This window comes from Marmota monax, unplaced genomic scaffold (assembly GCF_021218885.2).
Source record: "Marmota monax isolate L192 unplaced genomic scaffold, Marmota_monax_Labrador192_F-V1.1 WCK01_AAM20220418_F8-fsc00068, whole genome shotgun sequence".
NCBI classification, from domain to species: domain Eukaryota; kingdom Metazoa; phylum Chordata; class Mammalia; order Rodentia; family Sciuridae; genus Marmota; species Marmota monax.
Window position 1 is genome coordinate 3,420,414 of NW_026692352.1, and position 19,014 is coordinate 3,439,427.

The 19,014-nt window shown below is 51.8% G+C and overlaps 1 protein-coding gene across 13 annotated transcripts in view; it reads right to left on the bottom strand.

Annotated features, from left to right (window-relative positions):
- Nucleotides 1-17,492, bottom strand: part of Arap1 (ArfGAP with RhoGAP domain, ankyrin repeat and PH domain 1) — a 63,254-nt gene extending 45,762 nt beyond the window's left edge. For 3 of the 13 annotated variants that reach the window (XM_046441879.2, XM_046441875.2, XM_058578519.1), the window contains exons 1-2: nt 17,371-17,492; nt 3,814-3,898 (exon numbers count right to left, since the gene is read on the bottom strand). Coding sequence is in view for 1 of the 13 variants with exons in the window: in XM_046441872.2 (XP_046297828.1) it covers nt 3,814-3,898; nt 4,677-4,700 (109 nt within the window). In the remaining 12 variants the exon portion in view is untranslated. Of the gene's footprint in view, nt 1-3,813; nt 3,899-4,676; nt 4,772-17,370 lie in introns of those variants that run through there. The other 10 variants (XM_046441874.1, XM_046441873.2, XM_046441870.1 and 7 more) reach the window with 7 other exon arrangements.
- Nucleotides 17,493-19,014: the final 1,522 nt, after the last annotated feature.

A 19,014-nucleotide genomic window follows, 5' to 3' on the forward strand; every position in this document is an offset into this window, starting at 1 on the left:
CCATGAGGCGAGGCCACTTGGAGCAGCCAGAATGCCAAGGAGGAGGAAGAGGAGAAGAGACAGGGGGGAGAGTAATGAGGAAGAGCAAAGAAAGGGGAAGAAAGCAGAAGTGGGAAAGAGGTGGAAGAAGAAGAAGAAAAGGAAAAGAGAAGGGTCCAGGGAAGCTGGAAGCCAAGCAATGGAGGCTGGACCAGAAGAAGGCCTCCAGGGACGAGGAAGGCAGCCAGACAGACCTTCTGGAGGTGGGGGCTGCACAGGTGTGAAGGGGAGTCAGCACTTCCACTCTCCACGCCCCTAGGACCAGTGGCTGGATTGCATGTGGGGGCTAGCTGGCAAAGAGATTGCCCCCCAGGAGGTCACCAAGAAGGGACAGATGCAGCTCCTTGGCTAAGGGAGTCTCCCCTAACCTGTGGCCTCTCGGGAGAGGTGGAGCCCAGGATGCAGGGCCCTCTCCACTAAGTCTTAGGACCACAACATGTGCTGAGGGCAGAGGTGGGGCAACTGAGGCAGGGCCTGAGACCCCAGGGCCACGCTCATAAACTTGGGGGGGAGGTGAGGAAAATGGGCCAAAAAATGGGGTTTTCAGGGGAGGAGAAAGAACAGGCCAATCCTCTCAGCAGGCCATGACTCCTATTGCCCAGGCAACACAGGCTCTGTGGGGCTGGAGAGAGTGGGGTGCAATGGAATGGACAGGTCTCCCTCCCCTGGCCTGGAGTCAAGTCAGGTCTCCTTGCCATAAGAGCAGGGTTAGCCAAAAAACTCCTGTGTTCTGCAAAATGGCTTTGGCAGGCATTCCTGACCATTTTACAGTTTACTAATAGGTATTTATCTTATGTAGACCCTACAATTATCATTGCTTAGGAAATGGTAAAAACAGGTATGTGCTTCTAAGTAGGTACTATAAAAACAAATTTTAAGAAACCGGTACTTTAGATGAAACTGTTGGCAAAAATGGCAGTGTTACTCAAAAGACAAAAAGAGAAGACAAACACTGCTTATTATGCCAGATACCTAAGCACTTTACATCAACTCAACATCACTGCAACCTATCAGGTACATTTGATTATTAGTCTACTTTAAAAAAAAAAAAAAAAAAAACCACTAAGGCACAGGGAAGTTAAGTAACTTGCTTAAAGTCACAACGCTGGGAAGAAGCAATTTGAGTATAGTCTAGACCTGCCCTGTCCAGTACAGTAGCCAGCAGCAGCCACAGATGGCTTGATTTTTTTAAAAAATTTTTTTTTTTAGTTGTAGTTGTACACAACGTCTTTATTTATTTATTTTTACATGGTGCTGAGGATCAAACCCAGGGCCTTTCACGTGCTAGGCAAGCACTCTACCGCTGAGCCACAATCCCAGCCCCATAGATGACTTTTGAATACTTGAAATGTAGCCCCCCAAAATGAGGTGTACTGAATTTTGAAGACTCGGTACAAAAAGAAGGTAAAATAGCTCAAATTTTCCTATTGATTATATGATAAATGATAATATTATGATTTAGATTTAAAATGTTAATAACATTAACTGCACATGGTTTCTAATTCTTCTCACCCCACCCCACCCGAGCCCCCAGTGCAGGGGATCAACTCAGGGCCTTGCACATGCTCGGCTACTGAGCTACACTTGCGGCCCTGGCATCTTTTTCTTTTAATGTGCCTATTAGCAAATTTCCATTGCACTTGTGGCTTGCACTGTATCTCCATTGGGCAGCACAGTTCTCAACTCCTAATCACTCAGCTCACTGCTTCTCAAAAGTGATAGCAAACACGAAGGAGGACCTGTTACAGGCCAGGCACCTGACTGAGGTGTAACACAAGTGGACTGATAATGGTCCCAGCCACCTTACCGGACTGGTCAAGGGAGACAGGAAACCACCCTCTCCCTGAACAGAGCCTGGCCCCCACTGGGCCTCTCTCAAGTTCCTATTCGTTCACTAAAGGGCAAAAGCCAAGGTCAGAGACATGAGGTCTCACACTGACACCCCTTTATGACTTCCCCATTCAAGGAGCTAGAAGCATGAACCGGGTGCCTCTAGAAACTTTGGGCCAGAAGGGATCAAACACCACCAGCTCATGAGATCAGCCAGGGGGCCCTCACCAGGCTGGGGTCAGGGGCAGCTCCCTGGAGAGGGAAGCTCCTGGACACAAGAAGAGTGGAGCACCGCTCTGCAGAGGCTGGGCCTCAGCAGGCCCAGTCAGCAATACTGTCCTCTCTCTACTGAAAACTGTGATATTTTATAATGTTGCTCATCATGTATTTTTGGCATAAATTTTGATTTTTTTTAAATGGCATTAAAATATCTTATACCAGGTGTGATGGCACATGCCTGTAATCCCAGCAACTTGGGACAATGAGGCAAGAGGATCACAAGTTCAAGGCCAGCCTCAGCAATTTAGTAAGGCCCTTGAGCAACTTAGTGAGACCCTGTCTAAAACTGAAAAATGTGAAGGGGTGTGGATGTGGCTCAGTGGTAAAGCACCCCTGAGTTCAATCCCAGTACTAAAAAGAAAAAAAAAAGATATACCTGGATGATCAGAGGTCTTTAGTCCCCCCTTAAATTTTACACCTCAATTACTCTGTCCTCACCCTGGCCCTGGTTTAGGAATTGAAACTATGCTGCTATGACAAGTCCTAGAGAGTCATTACCCCCAGGGAGGCAGGGTCAGGGCAGAGGCAAATGTCTTCCTGTAGCAAGGGCACAGCCACAGCTGGGGGGCTTTTCTCCCCAACCCAAGGGCCCAGGCCTCCTCTCTCGCTTGGCTCATCTCCCTCTGCCATCGCTGGCTGTGCTGGCTATGGCCAGGGTCCCAACCCTGCTAAAGTTCTGCCAGATCCCTGTGTTCTCAGGAGCTCATCAGCTGTCATTCTACCTGGTCCAGCCCTGACTATAACGGAAGAAGAAACAAACACCCACAGGGAGGAAGTGACTTGCTCAAATTCTCAGTGACATACCCCAAGCCCCAGGCAGGCTGGGCTGGCCCCCTCCGCAACTCTCTCCATGTCACTTCCTATACCAGATGCTGGCCTGGCTTATGGGGGCCCCTAAAACTGTCAGCTGATAATGAGTAAATAAACCACACCCTCCCTCCTCAGAGCACTGGCTCCAGGCCATCTCTTGCAGAAAGTCCTCCTTGACTGCCCCTTGGTGTCCTAGGCCTCTGTACAGCCATACAGCTCAGCACTGTTTCTGTTTTCTTTGGTTGCTCTCTTTGCAGGGATCCACCTCCATCCAACCAATGTGGCCTGGGGTATTCTAAGAGTCTGTACCTCTTCTTGTTTCCCCTGCTCTCCACAGTGGAGCCCAGCACCTGGATGGCTCACAAGGGCACCCAGTCCCAGTTCAGAAGTAAGAAACAGTCATCTGGAATCTCTAATCCTTGCCAGACAGTCCTTCTTCATGTCTTGCTTGAGTCCCTCTTGTTGGAGTCAAAGCAGAGTTTAAATTTCAGAGCCCCACTTCTGTCCCAGCTTGGCATCTCCCTCTCAGCACTCCTACCCACCACTGATGGATGGCACCATTTTGGTAGCCCAGTAAGAATGACAACCATACCCCAGCTTCTTGTATCTCCTAAGTGCCACTGTGTGCCCAGCCTCTGCAGACTCCCACCTTCCTCTCACTCATCCTTGTAACCATCCCAAGACCTGGGATTTGTGTGTGTGTGTGTGTGTGTGTGTGTGTGTGTGTGTGTGTGGTGCTGGGGATTGAACCCAGGGCCTTTTGCATGCAAGCAAGCACTCTACCAACTGAGCTATATCCCCAGCCCTAAGACTTAGGATTTTTACCCCCTTTCACACCATGTGGTGGAAACTTACCCAGGTTACTTGTTGGAGCCCACAGAGCCTTCAGAGGATATGGCTGCCTCTGTCTTGTAGAGTCAGAGAGGTTTCCTGAGGGATCCTGTTCCAGGCAAAGGGAACTGAATGTGAGAGGCCCAAGGACAGGAAAGGACCTGGATAACCTGAAGTTCAGAGAGTTCTGCAGGATGGGAAGAGAGGACACCCAGAGAAGCTACGGCAGGCTGCTGACCCATGCGGTTGTGTCCCTCTCTGAGGCGTCCCTCAGCCTCTTTGCATTCTGCTTCGCATGAATGAGTCATCCTTGGTCAGGGCACAGGGCAGTTTTAAAGGTCCTAACTCCTTCCACACTCAGTTCTGAAGTCCTCTGGGCCAGAACATCTCCCCAGACTGAATCTCCAGGGCCCCCTCTGCACAGAGCTCCACTCTGAGTTCAAAGAAAGATCCAACCCTCCAGGGGACAGGAGGCTGAGGTCTCAGCTCACTCACCCACCTCCTCCTTCTCTGCATGGCCAGCCCTTTGCCCCTTGCCCCAGGCTTCCCAGCACGAGCAGGTGGGCAGGAACCTGAGTATACAGACCTCAAGAAACCCCTCGGAGCTGTCTACACAGGAACCAAAAACATACATAGTCACACCCCAAGAGTACCACAAACCCATACTTTGCACTGCCTCCAGGGCACACACCTCCTACCAACCCGACAGCCACACAGCACAACCACCTGCCCCACCACACTACACCACACGGCCTTCAGATCTCGGGCTCTCCACCAACAATCCCACTGTGCACAACTGCCCTGGAGCCCAACATGCTCCAGACCCTGGACATGCCCTAGACCCCGATGTCTAGCCCTCCCCGGCCCAGTCACCAGGTGATACCTACAGGCAGGGTCACCCTCCTGGACATCTACCAACCGCTTCGGCGCTTGGGACTCCACTAGCTCAGGCTAATGCGGGCAAGCCTTGGAGACACTTCCTGTAGATATGAGGAACTAGGTGGGGGTTGGGTTCCCAGCCCCAAGGGTGCAGAAGTGACCCCCGCCCCTGCAAAAAACAGCTCTTGGGCTGGGTTTGTGGCTCAGTGTAGAGTACTTGCCTCGCACATGTGAAGCCCTGGGTTCGATCCTCAGCACCACATAAAAATAAATAAATAAAGGTATTGTGTCCAACTACAACTAAAAATATTAAAAAAAAAAAAAGCTCTCTCAGCACCCGCACCTGCCTCCTGCAAGACAGCAAGTGCAACTCCCAAATGGTTAGTCAGCTTGCCCTTGGGCCAAGAGACCTGTTTTCTATCTCTCAGGGATAGATGGCCACTGTTTACAAGTCCCAAGAAGACACACCAGGGCTCGTGTCCTGCTCCTGCCTGTGTCTCTGCCCTGTTAACCTTCCTAGCACCAGGAGAGTCCCATCCCATCTGCAGTACGGCCTGTCTGGAGTCCCTGAAGCATAGGAGGCTGATGGCAAGTGTCCCCAGGGTCCACGTAAATGAAGAGCTGCCTCAGCTACCTAGCGGGAAGCTGGAGGTCTGTGGGCAAGTCCCTGGGCTCCAGGACTCAGGCACCCCTACCCAGTATGCAGAGCAAGTCTGGACTCAGTCCCAGCTCCACCACTTCTTGCCTGAAGCCCTGGGCAAATCATGTGATATTCCAAGCCTCGGTTTCCCTCTCCACAAAATGAAGCGTTCAGTCCCTGCCCAGCACCCAGACAACCATGACGCGTCACCACATGTGTACTGGAGGCTACACTTGCTCATCTTCTGCTCACTTCTCTGCTGCTAAGGCAGTCACTTCCTGTCCCTAATCCCAAGGCCTTGGCCAGTGCTGACCAGAATAGCCCATGGCACTGGACTTACAACCAGAATCTAGTTGGGACCCCCAGCATCCCGAGGTTTTCAGTTACCCCCGACACCAATGACTACCTCACTCACCTCCAGCCATGTCCCTCTGCACCCATCATTCCAGACCAGACACCCACTGCCTGCTGGACCTCTGCCTGCCATGCCCAAGACACCACAACCTCCCATCCCAAACCAAACACACCTGCTCTTTGGCACCCTGATCTGAAAGAAGCACTTTCAACCCAGGTGGGGCCCTTAAACAAATTAGATAGAGAAGGCTCTTCCTCCATGAACCCTGCACCAGGGTATACAGCCCAGCAAGCAGAAGAAAGGCTGGGTTTCAGATCTTCTTCTCCAGCCATCACCTCCACCCATCCCCCAGTACCCTTTGGCAGTGTACAACACACATCCACAGAGTGTAGATGAGAGACATGATTTTTTTCAAATTTTAATAATATTATTTATTTATTTATTTTGGTGCCAAGGGATTGAACCTAGGGGCACCCAACCACTGAGTCACATCTCCATCCCTTTTTATTTTTTTATTTTAAGACAAAGTCTCACTAAGTTGTTTAAGGTTTCACTAAATTGCTGAGGCTGGCTTTGAACTTGCAATCACATCCCTAGGGTGTGCCCAATGAGACATGATATTTTAGCAACTTTCTTATGGTAGCCCCACCAGCATCACCCTGATAAAATGATAAACCACAGTTTTATTAATGACTGAGAGACACTAAAGACTAAGGGACAATAGACTGCCCAGGTCGTAATTTCATGCCTAATGTTAACTTTTGACCCATCTTGAAAGATTTTCTACAAGTTTGATGTCTGTTTTGTTTGAAGTTTTTACAACTGTGTATCACTTTTATAATCAGAAGGAAAAAAGAGAAATGTATTTAAGTAACTAGCACTGAGTTTCTTGCAGTTTGTTCCCTAACACTATCATTATACAGTAGCTTCATTTTAAATAAAGCATGCAATAGATTACTAAGAGAAATATAAACAAAATTGCTGATATGCTGGGTCATCTAGACTGGAGAATGAGAGACAGAGACCCACAGCCCCCTCCCCAACTCCTGAGGATCTCACACACAGCTATCAAATAAGGTCCCTCCCAGTCTTCCCCAGGCCTAAGAGGCCAGAGGCAGAGCGCAGCCTCCAACTCCCAAACCAGAAATGCACCGAGGCCCACCAGTAAACCCAAGGCTCCCTGGACTCCGTGGTTTGTCTTCCAGACAGCATCTGACTCCACCCCAGCCCTGACACTCACCCTTCGGCCCCCTCATGGCTCAGTGCCCTCCGAGTAGAGGGTCAGGTAGGAAGCAAGCTATGACTCCAAAGTCTCTCACTTGCAAAAAAAAAAAAAAAAAAAAAAAAATGAAGCTGAAAGTAAAAAGGATTTGATTTTAGGCCTCATGAAAGTCTGCCACATACTAATCCCTCTCCTCCTGTCATGTACCCTTCCCCAGATGGGCCACTTGGGACCACTCCCCTCTCCCAACTCATTCCTCTATGGCATGTTTTGTCACACCTCTCCCTGTCACCTTTTACAACAGGCCTCTGATGGTTTATTTTTGCAGTGCAGGGGATGAAACCCAGGGCCTGTGGTAAGCACTGGCCACTGACAGCTATACCAGCCTTTGGCCTAGCTCGCCTGGACCCTGACCCCTTGTCCCTGCCTCCTGCTTTTCCCTACCCACAGCCAGCCTGCCCTCAAGTCCACGAGGTGAACCTGATATGGCAAAGGTCCTGCCCCAACCCACATCCACATTCTCTGCCCCACTTCTTCATCCTCCAGGGCCAGCTCAGGCCCTTCCCACCCATGACCCACACCTGCGCTCCTGCCAAAAGCACAACAGGGCACTGGCCTGGCCCATGACCCTCAGTCACTAACATGGTCTCCTGGGGCTTGGGACTTCTTCCCAGGGCACCTCTCACACCACAGAGTGTGTGTGCTGAGTAGAGGCAGGCCTGAGGTGCCACAGGGTGACTCCAGGAAACCCTCTGCTGTGACCGCTACCCATGGGGAGATAGGAGGGGCTATCAGCACTGTAAATGAGGCAGAAACAGGAAGACAGCAGAAGGATGGGAACACAGGGCTGACCACAGAATCACTGGTGGCAGGAGCAGACAGAAGGAGGGTGACCACTGCTCTTCTTGCCAGGCCCCTTGGCATACACTGGAGTGGCCTCGGGCCAGCATGGCATTGATGGTAGAGAGAAGAACTGACCAGAAACCAGAGGCTCCTGCTTGCTCAGGAGGACTTGGTGGGCTCCTCTGCACCCCAGAACTGTGGCCCAGGGGAACAGGGACCCAGACCTGCCCCTCCCTAGGTGGCCCCTAGGAGAATGGAGAAGCCGGAAGATGAGTGGGCCCCTCGCTGCTGCCACCTGAAAGGGGAAGCTGCTGTGTTGGGGGGTGGGGGGGCTAGAATGGCAGGGGAAGGGGCTGTGACTGGAAGGGAGGAGGGAGATGGGAAACCATTCCCACAGGCTATGGCCTCTGATTTCCTGTGTGACCTCAGCTTTCCCCACTACACAGCCAGCAAGACAGGAGGACTCCCCGACTCAGCCTTCCTCTCCAAGCCCTGTCCAGCAGAGCCACAGTGGGGCATCCTAACCTGCTCCCCTGGTCAGCCTTCCCTGCTCAGAGCACTGTCAGGACACACTATTCAGTGGCTACTATCTGCCAAGTACTGTATCCACAGCCACCATACCACACACATCGATAAAGCGGGTGGTTTTAGACCACTTTACAGATGAGTAAACTGAGCCTCAGAGGTTGCTCAAGGCCACACCGGGGCCAGAATCTGAATCAAGGACTGCCTGGATCCTTTCTCCACCCCATCTCCTCAGAAAGACACAGAGACACACAGGGCCCAGGAAGGGGACAGGGAGGGCAGGTAGAAGAGAGAGAGCAAGTGTAGGCTAAGACAGAACTTGAAGTCTAACCTAAGATGCTCATTGTTACTGTCTAGATGAGAGGAAGCCATGATAGGCAGTAGAGTGTTTCTTGGACAGAGCGCGCGGCCACAGACGGTGAGACGGGAATCCACATAACTTCTCTGAGCCTGAGTTTACACATCTGTGTAATAGAATCATGACAGCTTTGTCTTGCATGCTAGAAAAGAATAAATTTAAGCCTTCAAAACAGATCCACAGCTGACCAGCTCTCACTCCTTCGGAGTAAAAGCTCCATCTGGCACACAGCCTCCTGGCCCTGTGAGGTCTGTCCCTACTGGTTCCTACCTGCTTGTTCTGGATGCTACTCCAATACCACATACTGCATGGGCTCCTGCCTCAGACCAGGCGCTGGAGCTCCCTGGGCCTGGAATGCTCTTGGACAGACATTGGCACAAATCCTTCCCACACTTTTTCAGGCACCTTCACAAATGCTATACCTTCCCTGATCAATGGACCTATAAAAGCACCACTAAAAGTCTCTCTCTCCTCACCCTGTTTCATTCTTCAACATCTCATTTATCACTACCAGACATCACTTTATATATTTGTTAATGTCAACCTCCTCAGCCAGGAGGCAGAGGCCTTGTTTTATGCGTAGCTGTATCCCTAGGAGCTGGAGCAGTCTTCCAAAATATGCTCAATAACTATAGATGAAAGATATTGACGGAAATCTACGAAGGCCTGGCTTGCAGCAGGTGCTCAATATGTGACATCTGTCAGTATTTTCAGCCTTTGTTCCTCTCCCTCCTGAATCCCCCTCCTCCTCTGCCTCACATCCTTCCCCCAAAAGTCTCGGAGCTGCTATGGGCAGCAGGGGCTGGGCACACACACAGAGGTGGGCAGGGCTGGGCAGGGGCTGCAGAAGGTTGGACCTGGGAGGCATTCTATCTGGGGCTGATCCCAGCTCACCCTGGTGAGATAGACAGGTGAGGGTATTGGTCAAGATCTATGGCAAAGTTCAGACTGGAGGGATAGAGTCAAAGATTTGACTCTGAGGCTCTTTTGACTCTGTGGCTGGGCTTATCCCTTCTTTTGACCTCTGAGGCTGGCCCAGCCACTTCCTGTTGGGCTGGCCCAATAAACACTTCTGGGGAGCCCCCCAACACAGAGGGAAGTGCTGACTCTCAGGACACCCCACCCTCCCATGCATCACTCAACAGTTCCCCAGAGCAGGTCAGAACTACAACAGGCTCTCAGGAGTCCCTGAAACCAACCACCACCCACTAGGAAAGTGCTGCCTCTCCCCTGCTTGCCTAATTTTCTGTGGCTCCCCATTGCCAGTTGGGGTTCAGTGGGCCCCCAGCCACTGGCTTCTGCTTCTTGTCCCTCATCTCTGGCCTTATTCCCTCCACTCCCAACATCAGCACTACCTCCCATCAGGCCTTTGCTTATAACCATTCCATCTGTCTAGAACCTTAGAACATCTTTTTCTACCTCACCCTGTCAGATCAAGTGCCACCTGCTCCAGGAAGCAGTCTCTGACTCCATGACAGCTCTGATCACACCACTGGTCAGTGTGACTCTATCTGTCACATATTGTCTCTCACCCCTAACTCTGACAGGACCATGATCTGATTCCCATGTCCCAAAGATGGCACACAATGAATAGCTATTGACTGAAAGGATACTCCCCAATTTTACACATGGAGAGCAAGTAGCCCAGATCATCCTGCAAGTCGGCAACCCAAGTGTGGCTAAAGTCCAGCCTCTAGCCTCCCAGCACCATGCCCCCTTCCTGCTGGGGCCCACTAGCTACAGCTCTACCCTCCTGCTGTCCCATCCAGCCCTGCTTTCCCTCTGGCACTTTGTAATCCCCAACCATCCATTCTTCCCACATTAAGAACCACCACTTCCAATCCTCCACATTTCCAGAAGGAAAAGTTAAGTCCCAGAGAGGGCAAAAGCTTAACTGGGACACACAGCAAGTCAGGAACAGGACCAGGCCTGAGCTTGGAATAACTAGTAGGCAGATGGTCCTCAGATGACTTCAGAGATAATGGAGCAAACCAGTATCTCTTATCCAGTAACCTGCCCCTCCAAGTGGGCTAAGCCAGTTTGGCCCTGAGAAATGTGGGTTTTCAGGCCACCAGCAGTAGAGGCAGGTCAGTGTCCTGATTCACATTTCTGGAACAGACACTCCCTGGCTTAGCATGTCCATCTGTAGAACTGAGGAAAAATGAAGAAGCAGGAGGAAGAGCCCCAGCCTGAGTGGGGAATTAGAACTTCAGCTGACACTCCAATACCCCTTCACCGAGCAAGGGACACTCCACCCCAAGCTGTCTTGCCATTTGGAAATAATATCAGTTCCCAGCCCTGACTCCAGAGGAAAGGGTCCCTCTCTCCCCACCAGGCCCATGATGGCCTCTAAAAACAAACTTGCATTTTAGCTGCCAAACCACACAGCAGCCAGCTAGAGGTCACCCCTAAAGAGAACCAAGGCTCATAGGCTGAAAGCCTCACCCAATTCACATCAAGGGGTGCAGGGTTGGGCTCCAGCCACCCTAACCACTGGGGCATCAACTGCTGAGCCCACCTCACAGAGTCCCCACCAGAGGGAAGTGGCCAGGAAGGGGCTAAGAAGCAAGCCCCAGCAAGGAGCTCACCCAGCCAGGGAGTCTCCCAGGAAGCACTCCTGTGCCTAAGGCCCTTTGAGCACAGGACCAGACAGCACTGGGAAGAGCTGGGGGAAGCATCCTGAACCACCCCAAGGCCCTCAGCCAAGACCCAGGCACCCTAAGGCCGGATAGTGCTTCCCCTTGGGCTCCCTGACACAGATTTCTGCCAATCACCTCTCTTCGTAAGTGTTCTTAAGCCTGAGTAAAGCTTCAAGGCCTGATCTTGGTTTGCTGAGCCACATCTCATGCTGGCTTTTATGCCCGCAGTATGATGCTGACCTTGCTCTGTGACCCAGCCAGTCACCACCTTCTCTCCCTGAGTCTCCATTCAACCTGACCTGGTGTCCATGGGGACAGCCCCACTACTCCCAGTCAATGCAGAGGGGGCCCCTGCCTTCCAACCACAGCTGTCTCTTCTGCTCCCACCCTGTCCTTGTGGCTTGCTCCTCAGATTTCTGGAAAGGGAGGCAGCAGGGTGTGTGTGCTGGGGGTGGTGTGGGCAGAAAGCACGGAGAGGCTGGAGGCCAGTGGGGCTTCTTATTCACCCAGCAGCCTGCAAAACTCTCTGATCCTCGGTTGAACACCAGATTGTCTACAGAGTGGCACGAGGCTCAGCCTCAACTCAGGGTGATCCACCCCAACTCCAAGCTGTGCAGGCTCTTGGAACTTGGGACCTTCAGAAATTCAGAAGCTGAGAATGACAGACATAGCAAAACCCTAGAATCCTTGAAATCTCTGATGATTAGAATCTCGGAATCTTAACATCCTGTCAGCCAGTGTGGAGAAAAGGAGGGAGCAGAGAGGAAAGAGAAACTCTCCTCTACCTCTACTTTCACCTCCCACCTGTCCAGTTTGGTTGGTTTCTGCCCTGTGCTGTCCACATCTGGGGCTGGTGAGCCTGGAATATCCAAGGAGCCACTTCACCCTGCCCTCCCTGAAGCTCAGGGAAGTTGAACTTAGCTAGAAGCCACAGACAGACCCTGAGTTCCTAACTCCAGGCCCCTCGTGCTATGGTGGGAGGAGAGTAAGGGACACACAGAGGTGGGCCAGGAGGGAAGCTGGCTAGAGACACCCATGGATCTGAAGACCAATGTGCAGTGGCAACTCAGCCCTGCTATTGTCCCATCAGGAGCTCCCACACAGGCGTGATCAGAGGAACTAGGGCCAGACCAGGCCAGGATCCTCCAGGGCCTCTGGGCAGCTAAGATTCCAGGTATGGCCCCTGGTCCCTGGCCTGGGATGATGACAGAGGAATGGTCATAAGAGGTCTCCCCCTCTTGCCCTTACCTTTGCCCTCATGACAATGAAGACAATGATAAGGAGGAAGACTCTACCATATCCCTCCATGGGGGACTCTGACCCTTTAAGCCCTCCTTGGACCCCTCTGGTCATGAGCATCACATTCCTGATCACAGGTGGGCTCTGCATCTTGGCCTCTTGGCTCTAGGAATATTTCCTAGGTTTGGTCAGTCACTGACACCCTACTGTGGCAGATCCCAGGCACCTTAGGAGGAACTGGTTCTGGGGTTTGGTCAGGAAGAAAGATTGGCTTCTGTTGCAAGTCAATGTGGGAAGTGTCTGAGGAAGCTCAGGGCTTCAGGGGGTCCAACCAGGCCCCAGGCAGGGGTTGAGTACATCTTAGAGCCCCCCCCAGCCCCCACCAACTTGGGTTCCTGTCCCAGCCCTCTGTTTTCTTGGCTCACTGCTAGTAAGTCACTTACCTTCTACTGACCTCAGTCTCTTCATCCAAAAACCACTGTATTACCAAAAGTCAGGTTGGACCAAACAGTACAAGAGCAGAAATCAGTCTTCCAGAAGGTGCCCTGGGCTCCTGGGGACTCTGGACTCAACAGTAATTAGTCCAGTCTGCAAGCAGGAAACCCTTGATGGGATCCTGGCTCCACAGCTGGGCACCAGTGTATCACCTGAACAGGTGGCGCTCTATTCTCTGCCTGTGACTCCAACTGGGAGTCCCCAGGCTGGGACTGCAATGCCTCTGTCTGCAATGCCTCCCCATGCTCAGGGTTCCCACTGAAGCAAAAGAAATTCAAATGCCCAGTAGATGGTCCTGGGCAAATCACTTAACTTCTCTGGGACCAGTTTCCTTATCTATAAAATGGGAGTGGTGTTTACCCCATCAAATTATTGTTAAGGAAATCAGTATGCAAAATTCTTAGCACACTGCCTGGCACAGCTTCCAAGAAACAATAGTTATGCTATTATAACTATAATTAAATAATTTATTTCTACTAAACTAAATCACAATGTTATTGAACTGGTTACTTAAGTCCATATCCCCTCTCAGCCACTCTTGACCATCCCAATGATCCAGGGCAAATGTCCTAATGTTTTTTTTTGTTGTTGTTGTTTTTTTACTTTTGGTAATGGGGATTGAACTCAGAGGTGCTTTACTTTACCATTGAGCAACATCCCCAGCACATTTTTTATTTTGAGACAGGGTCATGCTAAATTACCTGGGCTGGCCTTGAACTTGCAATCCTCCTGCCTCGGTCTCCCAAGTCGCTGGGATTATAGGCATGCATTACAGTGCCTGGCCAGATATACTAATTATGGGAGATAAGCTTGTCCTTCCTGAACTATCACCTAAAAGATGAGAGACATTGCAAAGGAAGACTATGCAAAGATGAACCAAGCATTATAGCCCCAGACTCTCCCAGACACCTGGCACCATCTGCCTCTTTGAGCTAGGACTGTCTATCCCAGAGTCATTATTGGAATGTACAGGTCTGGGGGTCTTCCCAGGGGTGAGCATAGATGGACAAGATGTCTTCTTTGACCAGAGCTGGAGGACCCTAGTGTTGAATCAGGGGCAGGCCCTGAGCTTCGTGGGGAGTACACACTGGAGGCAGACGTCTGGGTCCCTCATATCCTTATGTTGTTCAGACCTACGTGGCCACTCTCAGTGAAGAATCCCTCTCCTCAGTAAAACATGAAACCTCCCTCTGTATAGGGCTGTGGAGGGGGCTGAGACCAGAAGATGGGGTGCAAGAAGCTGCCCAAGGGATGGATTCTACTTCTGAAGGAGGGCCCAGGGCTGCCTGATTGGGGACACACTTGGCTCAAAGTGACACTGGCCATCACCCAGGGAAAGTCCCTCACTGAGCAAGACCCTGGCTCCAGGGGTGACAGTAGCCTGGGAGAGGGGAAATCAGGCTAAAGGAGGCAAGGAATTGCCTGAGTCTTGATCTTGTCACTACCCTAATCCACTGTTACTAAGGCCAGTTACTCTGCCTCACTCTGCCTCAGTTTCCTGATCTGTAAAACAGCACCTAATCTCTCTGGTTGTGGGCAGGATAAAATTGGTTAATATACATAAAAGTAGTTGGGTATGGTGGTGCACACCTGTAATCCTAGTAAGTTGGGAGGCTGATGCAGGAGGATCTCAAGTTTGAGGCCAGCCTGGATAACTCAGTGAGACCCTGTCTCAAATAAAATGTAAAAGGGCTGAGGATGTAGCTCAGTGGTAGAACACCCCTGGGTTTAGTCTCAGAACTGTGTAAATGCACATTTGTGTATGTATATGCATATCTATATACACACAGACATGAAGATGCCTACAACACTATATGCATGTTTGCCGACATAGTACTCACTAATGTAAGTACTAAACTCTTTCAGGCTCAGTGTCTTCCTCTTTGATTCTCCTCTTAAGCAGTGATAGCCTCCGTACCTGGTAGATTCTCAGAGAAAGTTTCCCTCTCTTCTTCCCTTTCCCCAGACTAGGAGTCTACTTGTCCTGATACTTCCTGCCCCCTGCCCAGGCTTCCTGTGTGATCCTGGTCTGATCTCGGGGCCCTTAATTCTGTGTCATCATCTGCAAAAGAAGCTTCTGAGCCAAGTGGTGTCTAAGTGTTCATGGCTGTATTTGCCATAGGGGGCCTCTCCCCAATCCCTCATCCCTCCTTTCTTTCCCATTTCCAACTGATACCCTACTGCATTCCCCCATGGTTCACAGAACCCTTGAAAACCTAAAACAAGGTAGAAAGAACCCTTGAAAACCTAAAACAGGGTGGGCAAGAAGCACCAGCCTTCAAGCAGCTCAGAACCCAGTCCAGGCCCCCAAGGGTTAAGACCCAGAGAGAGGGGCGGGGGCCAGGGTCAGTACTGGATGCTGGACAGACGGGCCTGGAGCCCAGGGCCTGCCTCCCCTCCCCCTCCCCTGGGAACACAGGCCACTTGTTTGGGCATTGGCGGCTGCTTTGAGCTTAGCCAAGGGAGAGTGGAGTGGGAAGGGGAGAGGCCCAGGAGGGTGATGGGGACTCCCCTCCCTCTAGCCAGTGCCCTAGGCCTGGTCCACCACTGGCCCCAGTACTCTGCAGCCCTCCTGAACTGACCACTTTTCCTGGGTTCCTTCTTTCCTTCACTCAAATGCTCAATGCTGGGGGCAGGATTTATTTTCAGATAGACTATATTTTTGCCCCAGCACAGTCTCTCTTTGGGACATGAAGCCAGGGATTACCACCCCATCCTGCAGATGGGGAAATGAAGGATCTGAGAAGTATGGGGTCTTGCCAGACAGTGCTTGGTGGTGCCCTGGGACTTCAGGTCCCAAGTCCCAGTTAGTCCCATGGCGCTGCAGTACCTTATTCCACAGAGCTCCAGGAAGACCCTTCCTAACTTGTGCTATTAGAGAGGACTGAAAGACTGGGCTGGAAAGAGTGAGCAGCCCATTTCTGAAAACTAAAGTCCCAAATAACGTGGGATATGGATAGAGAGAAAACTTCTGGAGGGTGTGGGGAGGACATGCAATCTGCACAAAAGGATGATTCTTGATGTGTGGAGAAAAATAACTAGAGCCCAGATGGTGAAAGGTAAGGCTGGGACTGAGGGAGGAGACTGAATGCCCAAATAAAGCCTGGGGGCAATGAGGGACATTGGACCTCTGCCCTCCTCTACCACACACACTATAGTTGTCAGTACTCTGCCTGGGACACCTCCCTCCTATACTACTCCAGTGAGCAAATGGCCAATGGGGAGGCAGGGTCCCTAGGCTAGGGTCTAGACAATCCCCAGTGACCCTTGGAATATAAGGATGAGTTCTCTGTACACCTCTCCCCTGTCACCCCTTGCAACCACACCCATCTCCATGCCATTTTTCAAACACACCATCCAGGTTCCTGCCTCTGCACAGCTATGCCATCACCTGAAGGCCCGTTGACCTCACTAATTGCCACTGACCTGCCAAGGCCCATTCCAGTCATCTCCTCCTCCCTGGGCCTGTACCTGTCCATACCTGTCTTCATGGCTCCACTGGATTCCTTCTACTCTATAATGATCTTGCTGGGAGGTCTCCCCCAGCTTGAGTGCTCTTGGCTCTTGAAGGACAGGTATCATGAGTGCCTCAGTCTGGGACCCTGAGACTGTAGGCATTCAAATACTTTCCTAAACATCCCTCCCATGTCTGCCCCTGAAGCCCTCCCTCCCCACCAGTGTGGCTCCCCGAGAGAAGGCTCCCTAGGACATGAGATTTGGGTGAGTGCATGTAGTAGAAGCCATCTCTGATGGCTCCTGATTAGAGTTCCCCAGCACCAAAAACTACTCCTGGAGACCTGGGACCAATTACCACCCTGTGTCCCCAGGTGGTACTCCAAGCCTGTGCTCTACAGGCCCAACCACCTACTTCCGGCTTGACCCCATTCAGTGAACACAGCCCTCCTTTTTCCAGCAATTGGGCCAGGTAAGCTCTTGGGAGGCCATGCCCCCATTTACCGGCCGAGAATTAAGGTGCAGACACCGGAAGTAGCCTGCCCCGGGTCTAAGGCCCTGGGTCAAACGGTTCTGCAGAAAGGTTAAGGGTCTCAGCAGCAGCCAACGGGGTGGGAGCTTTCATTTTACAATTAAGAATTTCAAGACTCCCGAGAACTAGCTGGCTCCGGAGCCTGGGAGCCTTCATGCTGAGGGGCTGAGGGCTGGAAGCTCGGTGTCTGCCCGCTCTGACCCAACAGTTCATCCTTAGCAGCGACCCCCACCCCATCCCACTCCCGGCCAAAAGCAAAGCAGAGGAGATAACCCAGGGAAGTGGGAGCCCAGCGCTGGGTAGCCGCGCGGCTCGGCGTTCCCTTCCGAGGTATGGGAAACTGCAGACACACCAGGAGAGGGGACTGCGGACCGGGGGCCAAGGAAGCCAGAAGCACTGACCTGTGAAGTGTCCACGCGGGGACCTGAAGTCCCGGGGCCGCTACTGACTCCAGCTGCCACCGCCAACTCGCGGCAGCCGGCCGGTCGCGCCCACCCCGCGGGGCGCTTCCGCCAGCCCCACGTGACGCCCCGGGGAGGGGGGAGCGGAGAAGGGGCAGGGACCCGGCCCCGCCCCGCCCCCAGCCTGGTAGCGATCCTTGAGTCCTCGGGGTTGGTCCGCCTGCCAGACCTGTGGGTCTGATTCTCTCTCCTCCCTTCTTGCTGCTGGCAAGTCCTCGGGTCTCCTAAGGCCAAGTCTGCCGCCCCCCCCCCCCCCCCCCGCCACCTGCACACAGGCAGCCGAGTCTCCGTCTCTCCCGGAGTCTCCCTCCCTCTCCACCCCTGTTCCCGTGAGTCAGCGCCCTGGGAAGGGACACGGACATACAAACACACCACACGAGAAGGAGATTTGGAGGGGGGCGGGGCGGTGGAGGATGGAGGACTGTGGTCCCTGAACGCCTCCTCCGGGAGTTCTTCCCACATTCTTTAAGAGTATCCCTCCTCTCTCCCTGGACCCACATCCCCCTGGGTAGTGGGAAAGAAAGAGTCCTGTCACAGGATCACTGAGCTGTATCCTGCAGCCTGAGGTACCAGCACCTAAGGCTCCTTCAATGAACTTAAAATGGAAATTCTTCCTCTCCTTCCAGTACATAAAAGAGGAGGACCCAGGGCTTGGCAAGCACTTCTAGGTCCAGCTAAGTCAGAGACATTAACTTTCTCTGGGTTTCATTGTGTATTTTCCATATACACAGTGGGGATATTTGGAAGAACAGCTGTCACTAGGATGGGTGTAGGGGTTTACCATAAGAGAGAAATGCCCTTAATTTGAATACCTACTATATGCCAGGCATAGTGCTGGGCAATTTACTCCTTTTATCTCGATTCTCATACTTGCTTGAAGGCAAAGATTGTCACCACAGTTTATGAATTAGGAAATGAAGCTCCAAGAAGTTCCCATGCTTTCCCCAAGTTACAGAACCAGTATTGAGCAAAGCTGGGATTGGAACCCTTCAAGGTAAGTGACAGAATTTCCTGCCCACCCTCATTAGCCATCTGCCTTTCCCCTCAGAAGGACCTGACTCTGAGTAGATTATGTCTTCCACTGGCAGCACTAAGGCAAGCAACTTTCCAGAAGGAAAAAAAAAAAAAAAAAAGCCAGACCTTGGGGAGAAATTTTAAGCCCCAAGTTTGCATAGGACCTAAATTACTGGAGAGGAGCAGAACACAGGGCCCTCACTCGGGCAACAGAGAGGCCACAAAGAACAGATAAAGCCTAGGCCTACCTCTAGATCTAAGAGTAGTCAGGTGAAGCACAGGGCAAGGAGGCTGGCATCTGGCCACTAGAAAGGGGATGGAGGCCTGAGGCCCCACCATTTCTGTTAACAGAGTCCAGAAACCTTCAGAAAAAACTAAGAAGGGTGCAACAAAAGAGCCTGTCCCTTCCACTGCAGTAGAGTCAATGACCCTCACCTGCACTCATGAACTCCCTCCTCTATAATATACTGCCTCAGCCTCAGCTCTGAGACCCATAGCTCTGTGGCCTGAGACCTACAGATCCATCCCCTGCCCTTCTGTGATGACAGGAGATCATCAGATATCCATTCC